We start from the raw sequence: 12500 nt of genomic DNA on the forward strand, positions 1-12500 counted from the left end.
AGGTTAAAATCCACATCATTCGCCCACTCACCCAGGTTAAAACCCACATAACCCACTCACGCATGTAACAACCCACGTAACCAACTCACCCAGGTAAAAACCCACGTAACCAACTCACCCATAAAAAAACACACATAACTCAATCACCCAGGTAAAAACCCATGTAACACACTCACCAGGGTGAAAACCACATTACTCGCCCAGGTGAAACCCACTGCACGTAAACCACTCATGCAGTAAAAAATATAATAAAATAAAAAATAATAAACACGTAACCAACTCACCCGGGTAAAAACCCACATAATTTGCTAACGTAGGTAAAAACCCACATAACCCACAAACCCAGGCAAAACCAACATAACCCTCACTCAACCAGGTAAAAAAAATCTACGCGATACCCACTCACCCAAGTAAAATCCCCATCACTCACTCACAAGTAAAAAATAAATAAATAAATAAAAGCAAAGGTGTGTGTTTTTAACAGTACCAACCTTTCTGTTTCAATATAATATGGGGTTTGCAGCAGGGGTGGATAATTACATTATGAGAGGGAAACTGGGTCCTTGGGGTTTTTTTTGTTTCGTTTTGTTTTATTTTGTTTTGTTTTGTTTTTAACCCTTGTGGAGTATTTATATTTGTATTCATATATTTGTATTTCTTTTTATCACGACAGATTTCTCTGTGTGAAATTCGGGCTGCTCTCCCCAGGTAGAGCGCGTCACTATACTACAGCGCCACCCCCCTTTTTTTTCCCCTGCGAGCAGTTTTATTTGTTTTTCCTATCGAAGTGGATTTTTCTACAGAAATTTGCCAGGAACAACCCTTTTGCTGCCGTGGATTCTTTAACGTGCGCTAAGTGCATGCTGCATACGGGAACTCGGTTTATCGTCTCATCCGAATGACCAGCGTCCAGACCACCACTCAAGGTCTAGTGGAGGGGGAGAAAATATCGGCGGCTGAACCGTGATTCGAACCAGCGCGCTCATATTCTCTCGCTTCCTATGTGGACGCGTTACCTCCAGGCCATCACTCTGTTACCTACACAGAAGTACTCCCCCTGGGGGATTTCCTGTTTGAGAGTCGTTCCACGTGAAACGGTGGCCCAGTGGTAATGCACCCGACTAGTCAGGAAGCAAGTGATCCACAGGTTCGAGTCCCATATACAAACTAGGTGAGGCAGCCTGCTGTAATTAGCAAACGACTCTGTGTGTTTATGAAGAGAATCTGAGCACACTGGTTCGAATCCCGGCACAGTCGCCAGTAGTTTCTTCCCCTCCACTAGACCTTGAGTGGTGGTCTGGACGCTAGTCATCTGGATGAGAGATCCCATATACAGCATGCACTTGGCGCACGTAAAAGAACCCACGGCAACAACAGCGTTGTTCCTAGCAAAATTATGCACAAAAATCCACTTCACTAGGAAAACAAAACCAAGGGAAAAAAAAACCAGCAGGCAGGACAAAAATACAAAAAAATAGGTGGCGCTCTCAGTGTAGCGACGTGGTCTCCCTGGGGTGAGCAGCCCGAATTTCATATAGAGAAATCTGTTGTGACAACAACAAAAAAAGAGTAACAAAATACAATACAATACAATACAGTACAATACAATACAGTACAATACAATACAATTATCCCAAAATCACTCGCGCGGGCATGTGCAGCATGCGACAGATGAGCTTGGCGTCTAATACAATACAATACAATACAATACAATACAATACAATACAATACAATAGTCATCCCCAAATCACTCGCATCGGCATCTGCAGTATCCGACAGATGACCCTGGCGTCTAATACAATGCAATACAGTACAGTACAATACAATACAATACAATACAGGCATCCCAAAATCACTCACGTCGGCATCTGCAGCATGCGACAGATGACCCTGGCGTCTAATACAATCCAATACAATACAATATAATACAATACAGGCATCCCAAAATCACTCGCGTCGGCATCTGCAGCATCCGACAGATGACTTTGGCGTCTAATACAATACAATACAATACAGGCATCCCAAAATCACTCACGTGGGCACCTGCAGCATCCGACAGATGAGCTTAGAGTTTAATACAATACAATACAGGCATCCCAAAATCACTCACGTTGGCATCTGCAGCATCCGACAGATGACCCTGGCGTCTAATAGAATAGAATACAATACAATACAATACAATACAATACAATACAGGCATCCCCAAATCACTCACGTGGGCATATGCAGCATCCGACAGATGACCTTGGCGTCCTTGCTGTCCCAGTTGTCGTCGCAGACAGTGCCCCACGTTCCATTGACCTGGATCTCCACCCGGCCCTCGTAGTGGTTGCCCCCACCCACGAGTCTCACGTGCACGGCCGGCAGATTGCCTGGGGCATGCCCAAAAACAACAGAGTATAGAGTGCAATGACTATGACAATGACAAATGTTTTACTGGGGGTAGAATGGATAAACTGGAAGCTTCTTTACACCATGCCCTCACACACGCATACACACACATCACACATTGTAACAAATGAAATAAATGTGAACAAATAAATGACTTAGAACAAACCAAATAGATAATAATAGATACAAAAACGGATGAATCAAAGACTACAATTACGGAAACATGATGAAAATCATACAAAACACTGCCACATGAAAATCTTCAAACACACACATGTGTGTGCACACACAGGCATCACACACGTATTCTCCAACACACAAGTACACAGACATGCACACGCATACTTACACTCTCCTTTTTCCTTGCTTACACACTGTTGGAGAACAATTAATCAAAATATGTCGGCTTACCAGGATCTCATCATATGCTTTGATTTTGCTGGTACTAATTACATTTGTTGCATCAGATATTTCTGATACGCTTTTTTGAAAGATCTATTTCTGTACAGAGTACAGCAGAGTGCAGTGCAGTACTGGGTAAATAATAATGCAGAATACAGAGAACACAGTGCAGTGCAGTGCAATTCAGTGCAGTACAGTATGTAGAATAGAAAATACAGGATGTAGAACAGAATGTAGAATACAGTTCAATACAGCACAGTGCAGTGCAGTGCAGTATGGTACAGATGGCCTAGAGGTAACGCGTCCGCCTAGCAAGTGAGAGAATCTGAGTGCGCTGGTTCGATTCACGGTTCAGCTGCCGATATTTTCTCCCCCTCCACTAGACCTTGAGTGGTGGTCTGGACACTGGTCATTCGGATGAGACGATAAACCAAGGCTAGTCATCTGGACGAGACGATCCCGTATACAGCATGCACTTAGCGCACGTTAAAGAACCCACGGCAACAAAAGGGTTGTTCCTGGCAAAATTCTGTAGAAAAGTCCACTTTGATAGGACAAAACAAATAAAACTGCAGGCAGGAAAAAATACAAAAAAAGGGGTGGCGCCCAGGGAGAGCAGCCCGAATTTAACACAGAGAAACCTGTTGTGATAGAAAATTTAAAAAAAAGAAATAGAAATACAAATTACAGTACAGTACAGTACTGGGCAAAACAGAATGCAGAATACACAGTACAGTACAGTGCAGTGCAGTACAGTACAGTGCAGTGCAGTACAGTTCAGTGTAGTGCAGTACAGTACAGTTCAGTGTAGTGCAGTACAGTACAGTACAGTGCAGTGCAGTACAGTACAGTGCAGTGCAGTACAGTTCAGTTCAGTACAGTCAGTATAGTTCAGATCAGTGCAGTACAGTCAGTACAGTTCAGATCAGTGCAGTACAGTTCAGTGTAGTGCAGTACAGTTCAGTGTAGTGCAGTACAGTACAGTTCAGTGTAGTGCAGTGCAGTACAGTACAGTGCAGTACAGTACAGTACAGTACAACGCAACACAAGATAACGAAACACAATGCAGTACAACTGTGTGTTGTATTGTACTCGTTGCAGTGTGTTGCATTGCGTCGTGTTGTGTTGTTTTGCGTTGCGTTGCGTTGCATTGCGTGTGGTGTGCGTTTCATTTCGATGCGTTGCGTTGTGTTGTGTTGTGTGTAATGTGTGGTGTTGTGTTGCGTGGTGCCTTGTGGTGGTGTATTGTATTGTATTGTTTTGTATTGTGCTGTGCTGTGCTGTGCTGCGCTGCGCTGTGCTGCACTGCACTCATTGCACTGGATTGCATTGCATTACATTGCAGTGTAGTGTAGTGTAGTGTAGCGTAGTGCAGTGTAGTGTAGTGTAACGCAGTGTAGTGTGGCGCAGTGCAGTATAATGTAGTGTAGTGTAACGCAGTGTAGTGTAGTGTAGTGTAGAGAAACGCAGTGCAGTGTAGCGTATTCCATTGTACTGTCCTGTACTGTCCTGTACTGCATCTGTCACTGACCGCCGTTGCAGGACACGCCCACGTCGTGCGCATGCGTGCAGGCTCCGGCCCCGCCCCTGTTGATGGTGACGTTGCAGCGGCTGATGTTGGGCTCCGCCCCCACGCACTGCACGCCTTGCAGCCACACGTGGCCTTGACCTTGGCCGTAGCGCGCGCCCCCGTACGCCCGTGCTCGACCCCTGGGAACCAGCACGACAAAAAGTAAAAAGTGAAAAGGGAAATAGGAGGGTAAGAATATATAGATAAATGAATTTTTTTAAATAATAATGATTAATAGTACCATCATAGTCGAGTAATAGCCAAGAGGTGATGTGTCCGCCTAGGAAGCGATAGAATCTGAGCGCACTGGTTCGAATCCAATAGTCGCCAGTATTTTCTCCCCCCCCCACCTCCAACCCCCCCCCCCCCCCCCCACACACACACACACACACACACCCGCTCCCTATCCACCCCCTCCACTAGACCCAGAGTGGTGGTCTGGACGCTAGTCCGTTTGGATGATACGATAAACCGAGGTCCCAAGTACAGCATGCACTTAGCGCACATAAAGAAAAGAAGCCACAGAAACAATAAAGGATTATCCCTGACAAAATTCTATAGAAGAATCAACTTCGATAAGAAAACAAATAAACTTTGCAGGCAGACAACAACAACAAAAAAAATGGGTGGCGTTCAAAGTGTAGCGACAAGCTCTCCCTGGGGAGAGCAGCCCCGAAATTTTCACACAGAGAAATCTGTCATGACAAAATGAGAAATACAATACAATACAATACAATACATACAATACAATACAATCCCGATGCTGTCTCAGTCACCACCCTGAGCCTAACTCAATCGTCGCCCAACAATAATGGATGCCTTCCTATCTAAATGTATGAATCCATCATAATTATAAAACAAGTAAACAAAGACATACGTACACATTCACGCCCACACACTGAAACACACACAAACACACACACGCACTTACTGTTCATTTGCTAGCACGATCACACATACATTAAATTTTTCATTCATCATGGCAGAAGAAGAAGAAGAAGAAGACGAACGCTCTACGTCACGGAGAAGAAGAAAAACGCTCTACGTCACGGAGAAGAACGTTCTACGTCACGGAGAAGAACGTTTACGTCATGGAGAAGAACGCTCTACGTCACGGAGAGGATCGCTTACGTCACGGAGAAGAAGAAGAAGACGAAGACGAAGAAGAAGAAGAAGAAGAGTGTACTGGCATGATGACTCACGTGCTGAAGCCCAGCTGCCGACAGACGACAGCGGCGGCGCTGTCATGGAAGTGAGCGTCACACACAGTGCCCCAGGCTCCTTGGTACAGCACCTCCAGCCGTCCGCTGTCCGCTCCCCCGCCATCCTGCAGGCGAACCTGAAGGTTCAAGGCCGCCTCTGTCACCAAAAATAGACACACAGGACACACACGCCCATATATGTGAGTAATGGCAAAAGAAAAATAATTTTTAAAAAACTTTAAAAAATAAAAATTAATAATAAATGCAAAGATGTGTCGGGGTGGTGGTGTGGGGGATAGGGGTTGGTGTGTGTGTGTGTGTGTGTGTGTGTGTGTGTGCGTGTGTTTGTTTGTGTGTGTGTATGTGCGTGCGTGCGTGTGTGTGTGTGTGTGTTTCTCGCCCTGTAGAATGCTTGCATGCGTTATGCATGATTACACTCGTAAACACACAGAGACACACATGTATAAATGCGCTCGCGCGCGCGCGCGCGAACACACACACACACACGCACACACACACAAACACACTCACACACTCATATATATATATATATATATATATATATATATATATCCATAGTATATATATATATATATATATATATATATATATATATATATATATATATACTCATTCTATTCTATTATGTTCTATTCACACACACACACACACACACACACACACATATACACACACACACACACACACACACACACACACACACACACACAACTACACACACTACTCAGCTCAGGGAGAAACGAAACTTCCGGTTGGTATACGCGACGTTACTCGTCCTCCGAGTGGTCACAGATTTTCCCCTCCCCCCCCCCCCTCTCTCTCTCTCTCTCTCTCTTCTTTCTGTTCCATTTTATCTATGATGTACCATTTTTGTTCTGATTAGTACCTACTATGTCACCACAGCTTTTCAGCTAATGACGTTAAACATTTCAGTGTTCAGTGTTCATTCTGTGTGTGTGTGTGTGTGTGTGTGTGTGTGTGTGCACAGTTGTGCTCTCTCTCTCCCTGTCTCTCTCTGTGTCTGTCTGTCTCCCTGTCTGTCTGCCTCTCTCTCTCTCACGCTGGCTCCACATCCCATCACCCACACCCCACACCAGCACCCTCACCAACACCTACACATACACCAACACCCCACAACCACAGCATCACTCCACACCCACACACCACCACCCACACTTACACCACCACCCCCACACCAAAACCAACACCCACACTTACACCACCACCCCACACCTACACCAACACCCCACACCCACATCCACACCAACACCCACACCCCACACCAACACCCCACACCTACACCATCACCCACACCTACACCCACACCTACACACCACACCCATACCAACACCCACACCAACACCCACACCCCCCACACACACCAACATCCACACCAACACCCCACACCAACACCCACACCAACACCCACACCCCACACCAACACCTACACCACCACCCCACACCACACCACACCTACACCATCACCCCACACCCATAGCACCACTCCACACCCACATCCACACCAGCACCAACACCCACACCAACACATCACACCAACACCCACACCCCACACCAACACCCACACCACCACCCCACACCAAAACCAACAACCACACCTATACCACCACCCCACACCCACACCAACACCCACACTTACACCCCCCCCCCCCACACACACACACACACACCAACACCAACACCAACACCCACCCCAACACGCACACCTACACCATCAGCCACACCTACAGCACCACACCTACACCCACACCCACACTTACACCACCACCCCACACCCACACCCACACCAACACCCCACACCTACACCACCACCCCACACCCGAACAGAAAGAGAAACTCACGGTTGGTGCACCTGACGCCAACGTCTTCCGAGTGACCACAGTTGTTCTCGGCCCAGCCCTTGAAGGGACAGGCGGCCAGTGATCCCTCCTGCCCCGTGCAGGCCACGTCATCCATCCAGATGGGGCCCCTCCCGGCCCCCACCGACGTCATCACCGTCCCCCCACTGGCACCCCCCAAATCCGGCACACACACACACACACACACACACACACACACACCACACACACACACACACACACACACACACACACACACACACACACACACACACACACAGAGGTAAATTCACAGTCAAAGTTGGTTTTATTGAAATTAATCAACGAGACCAGGAAAACAACATTAATGATTAACAAATTAATAGTAAAGAGTGGTGACTCTCTACATTCACAAGGTACACAGCTTCACGCACATGCTGTTTACGCTTCGGATTCAGCTGGCACACAGGTCAAATAAAAGGTACATTGAAACAAACCCAGTCTCGTGGTCTTATATCGGGTGTCCCCCAAAAAGTGAACCGCTTTTTCACAAGTATTTTCTCAGTGATATGAGGCATGGTTGATCCTTCCAGACTGAAACTTTGGACAGAATTGGTTTTAGATGCAGACGACAATAAAAAAAAAAAAATCAATAGACTAGACACACAGACAGGCTATTTTTAGACTGACACTGATTGACAGATGCCAACACCTGGCAACTGGCATGAACATGATGAAGGTCACATTGCATGGGTCTGATACTGGATTTTTTGACATGCTGTTTCGATTTTGACAATACTTGCATAATTTGCGTCCGAACCTTTAGATATTTTGCAGACTTGAAAATGATACCCTAAGGTTACTGTGTGAAAATTTTCAATTAATTCGGTATCTGTATCACTGAGAAAATACTTGTCAAAAAGCGGTCAACTTTTTGGGGGACACCCGATATATTTGCCTGGTTACAATAATACAAGCAAAGACAAAAAAAAAAAGAAAAAGAAAAAAAGAAAATAAAGAGCATAAGCAACGTTTTGAAGCTTATACAGCGTTCACACTTTGCACTGCACTTCAGTTTTATTCTAGCATGACGGCTGAAGAACCATAATTATCAACATTTATATCGAATAGAATAACTTATTCGTAAACGGCAGAAGAAGAAATTAAAATAACAAATGAAAAAACAAATTTATACGTAAAATACTACTACTGTAATATCAGCATGAAATTGAATTGGTCGTCACCAGAGGTATCACCTGATGAAAGGGAAACACGACAAAAGAATACAAAATTAAAAAGAAAGGAAATTAGAAAAAATAAATTGTTGGGGGTGGGGGCGGGGAGGGGGGGGGGGGAGAGGGGAGATGAGAAATGCTGACTCTTTAGACAATAGCCAAACAGTCGAACTTTTAACATTAGGTCAGTCAATGATAATTAGGGCATCCAACACGAACAAAGTCAAGTGTTTTTGTTTTTGTTTTTTTGTTGTTGTTTTTTGATTTTGTTTGTTTGTTTGTTTTTTAAAAGGTGTTTGAAACATTGTTCTAATGCAGAGTGGCGGTCAAGTGATAAAAAAGTTGTTTGAGATGTTATTCTAATGCACAACATTGTCACATAGTCTACGGATATTCCACTGTAAATGTTGCTTGGAACATTATTCAAATTCATATCACTGTCAGCAAAGTGATAATAATTTTATTTTAAGTTGTTTGAAACATTATTCTAAGGCACAACATTGGCACACATAGTCTGCTCATGAAACATCTTTCTGATGCACACAACATTGTCACGTAGTCTACGATTATTCTACTGTCAATGTTGCTTGGAACATAATTTCAATCCATATCGTTGTAAGCAAAATGTTGGGTTTTCTTTTCTTTCTTTTTTTTTTTTTTTTTTTTTTGAAACACTGTTCTAATGCACAACATCGTCAAAGTATTCGCTTGAAATAAACATTTGTCACAGTCTACGATATCATTACACTGTAAATGTTTATTTGAAATGTTATTCTATTGCACAGTATCGTCGCAAAGTCTACGATTAATATTCTACTGTGTATAGCCATACCGTTTTGTTTTGGTTTTTTTTGTTTTCTTTTTTACCCCATATGGTATTGCCGGTTTATGTACCAGTTTGCTTAAATGTCCTTGTGCTTGGAAATACACCTGTGAAAAATGAAGTCTCGTGCGCAGAGGCATCACAGTGACTGTGTGTATGTATACAGGACACACACACACTACATGGACATACATCATACATGTTGCAATGCTAACAAGCAGTTAAAACGAGCTCACATTGTTCTATAATGAATAGACTAAATACCCTAGCACTTGTTTCTCCCTTTCACACACACACACACACACACACACAAACGCAGGCACAAACGCGCGCGCGCACACACACACGCTCACACGCACGCACACACACACACACAAACGCAGGCACAAACGCGCGCGCGCACACACACACACACACACACACACACACACACACAGAGCAGAGAAACAGAAAGTTCACCTCAGTCCCAAGCTCCTGCAGACGACCTGAGCGTCCCTGCTGTCGAAGTAATCATCACAGACGGTGCCCCATAAGTTGTTGTAGCGGACCTCCAGACGCCCCTCATACACGGAGGCCCCGCCACTCAGTCGGTACTGCACTGGGGCGGTGCTGGTCTGGTCTGAAAACAAACAAGTGTGTATGTACGTGTGTGTGTGTGTGTGTGTGTGTGTGTGTGTGTGAATAGAAGAATAGAATACTTTTTATTGTCATAAAACCTTAAAGTTTATAAGACAAAATGAAGCATATTAAGAAGAGAAACATTCGTGAACAAATTTCGCCGGCCTTGGCTGTAATTCTGTTAGAAGGATCAATTCACTTGGCTTTGCATTTGGACGACATATATCGATTAGGAATCTGTGTCTGTAAGTATTGTACTTTACACAATTGTCTAAAAGGTAAATATCATCTTCTGAACTGTTAAAAGCATCACACAGTCTTTGTTTTGTGTGTGTGTGTGTGTGTGTGTGTGTGTGTGTGTGTGTGTGCGCGCGCGCGCGCGCGCAGAGGGTAGTTGTGTTTGTGTGTGTGTGTGTGTGTGTGTGTGAAGAGGGGAAGTTTTGTGTGTGTGTGTGTGTGTGTGTGTGTGTGTGTGTGTGTGTGCAGAGTGTGGTGGTGGTATTGTGTGTGTGTGGAGGAGGCAAAAAAGTCATTTTAGTTGTAAGTAAGATGATTAGATTTGCAAATGTTGCCAAGTTATACTTTTGGAGTTAAAAGACATTTGTGTTTTCTCAACTTTTATGTGACATTGTTGTGTATTTGGAAATGTTTGTTCTGGGCATGAAAAGTTTATTTTGCAGTAATCCTCCATACTCCAGTAGGAGTGAAAGGATAATTAAAACTTGAAACTTGTGTGTGTGTTTGTGTGTTTTGAACCGAAAGGTTTCATGACAATACTGTCTATCCTGGTCCATATTTTGGGTGTCTTATTTATTATACCCAAAGGTTTCATATTCTATCTTTATTTCAGTCTATTCCATTGTTTTCTTCTATCTTAAAAGCCCAAGTGTTTCATGACTATATAAAATGTTCTATTATTCTCATGCGTGTTATAAACCTGAAGGTTTCATGACGATGTAATTATTCGATTCGTATTTTGTTCCTTACAAACCCAAAAGTTTTGTGACAGTGCGATCTATTCTTGTGTCTTATAAACCCAGAGGTTTCAATTCTATTCTATTCTTTTCTTGCGTCTTACAACCCTAAGGGGTTCGCAACAATACAATCCATTTTATTCTAATCTCATCGTCTTATTAACCCAAAGGTTTCACGGCACAACTTTTAATTCCATTCTAAGTTTGCTGCTTAAAAACAAAAAACCCCAAAACAGTGAATCTTTTCATGGCAACAACATAACAGAATTTTATTCTCGTCTGTTTCTTTACCATGTTCTGTCCTGCCCTGCTTCATTCTGTTCCACGCTATTCCCGTAGTAATGTTAGTAGTTGTAGTAGCAGTAACAGCTACAGCAGTAGTAGTAATAGTGTCAGTAGCAGCAACAGCAGTAGCAGTTATTGTATTTGCGGCAGTAGCAGCAGTAGTAGTAATAGCGTCGTCGTCATCATCATCATCATCAGCAGCAGCAGCAGTAGCAACGGCAGTAATAGTAGTAATAGCATCATTATAGCATCCTCATCATCCTCATCAGCAGCAGCAGTAGTAGTGGTAGCAATAGCATCAGCAGCAACAACAGCAACAGCAGCAGTAGTAGTTGAAGTAGTAGCAGCAGCAGTAGTTGTAGCAGTAGTAGTAGTAGTGTGTAGTGATCAGGGAAGGGTGTGTCAGTTACTCATCCGTTTTTCCCTTTGATATTTCCTGGCGGACATTGAGTGATCCGAAAGAGAATTTTCTGTTTGGGTTGAAGCTGACAATAAAGTATTTTGAACTGAATTGAGTAGTAGCAGTAGTAGCAGCAGCAGCAGCAGCAGCGGTAGTAGCAGTATCATCATCATCATCAGAAGCAATAGCAGCAGCAATAGTAGTAGTTGTAGTATCATCAGCGACAACAGCAGCAGCAGTAGCAGCAACAACAACAGCAGTAGTAGTATCATCATCATCATCATCGTCATCATCATCATCAGCAGCAGCAGCAGTAGCAGCAACAACAACAGCAGTAGTAGTATAGCCATCATCATCATCGTCATCATCATCATCATCAGCAGCAGCAGCAGCAGTAGTAGTAGTATCATCAGCAGTCGCAACAGCAACAACAGTATCAGCAGCAGCAGCAGCTACAACAACAGCAGCAGTAATAGTAGCAGCAGTAATAGTAGCAGCAGCAGTAGCAGTAGTAGCACCACCACCACCAACAACAACAACAGCAACACTACAACCACCACCACCAACAACAACAACAGCAACACACACAACAACAACACACCACCACCACCACCAACAACAACAACAAAAACACACCACCACCACCACCAACAACAACAACACACCACCACCAACAACAACAACACACCACCACCAACAATAACAACAACAACACCAACAACAACACAACACCACCAATACCAC

The 12500-nt window shown here is 44.0% G+C and overlaps 1 protein-coding gene across 1 annotated transcript in view; it reads right to left on the reverse strand.

Moving 5' to 3' along the window:
- The window catches only part of LOC143289859 (scavenger receptor cysteine-rich domain-containing protein DMBT1-like), a 127851-nt gene that overhangs the window by 53737 nt on the left and 61614 nt on the right, over positions 1-12500 (reverse strand). The window contains exons 23-27 of the mRNA XM_076599051.1: positions 9939-10098; positions 7446-7609; positions 5566-5722; positions 4325-4503; positions 2216-2372 (exon numbers count right to left, since the gene is read on the reverse strand). Of these exons, the coding sequence (XP_076455166.1) occupies positions 2216-2372; positions 4325-4503; positions 5566-5722; positions 7446-7609; positions 9939-10098 (817 nt within the window). The remainder of the gene's footprint in view (positions 1-2215; positions 2373-4324; positions 4504-5565; positions 5723-7445; positions 7610-9938; positions 10099-12500) is intronic.

The sequence above is a fragment of the Babylonia areolata genome, chromosome 14, assembly GCF_041734735.1.
Source record: "Babylonia areolata isolate BAREFJ2019XMU chromosome 14, ASM4173473v1, whole genome shotgun sequence".
Classification (NCBI taxonomy): domain Eukaryota; kingdom Metazoa; phylum Mollusca; class Gastropoda; order Neogastropoda; family Buccinidae; genus Babylonia; species Babylonia areolata.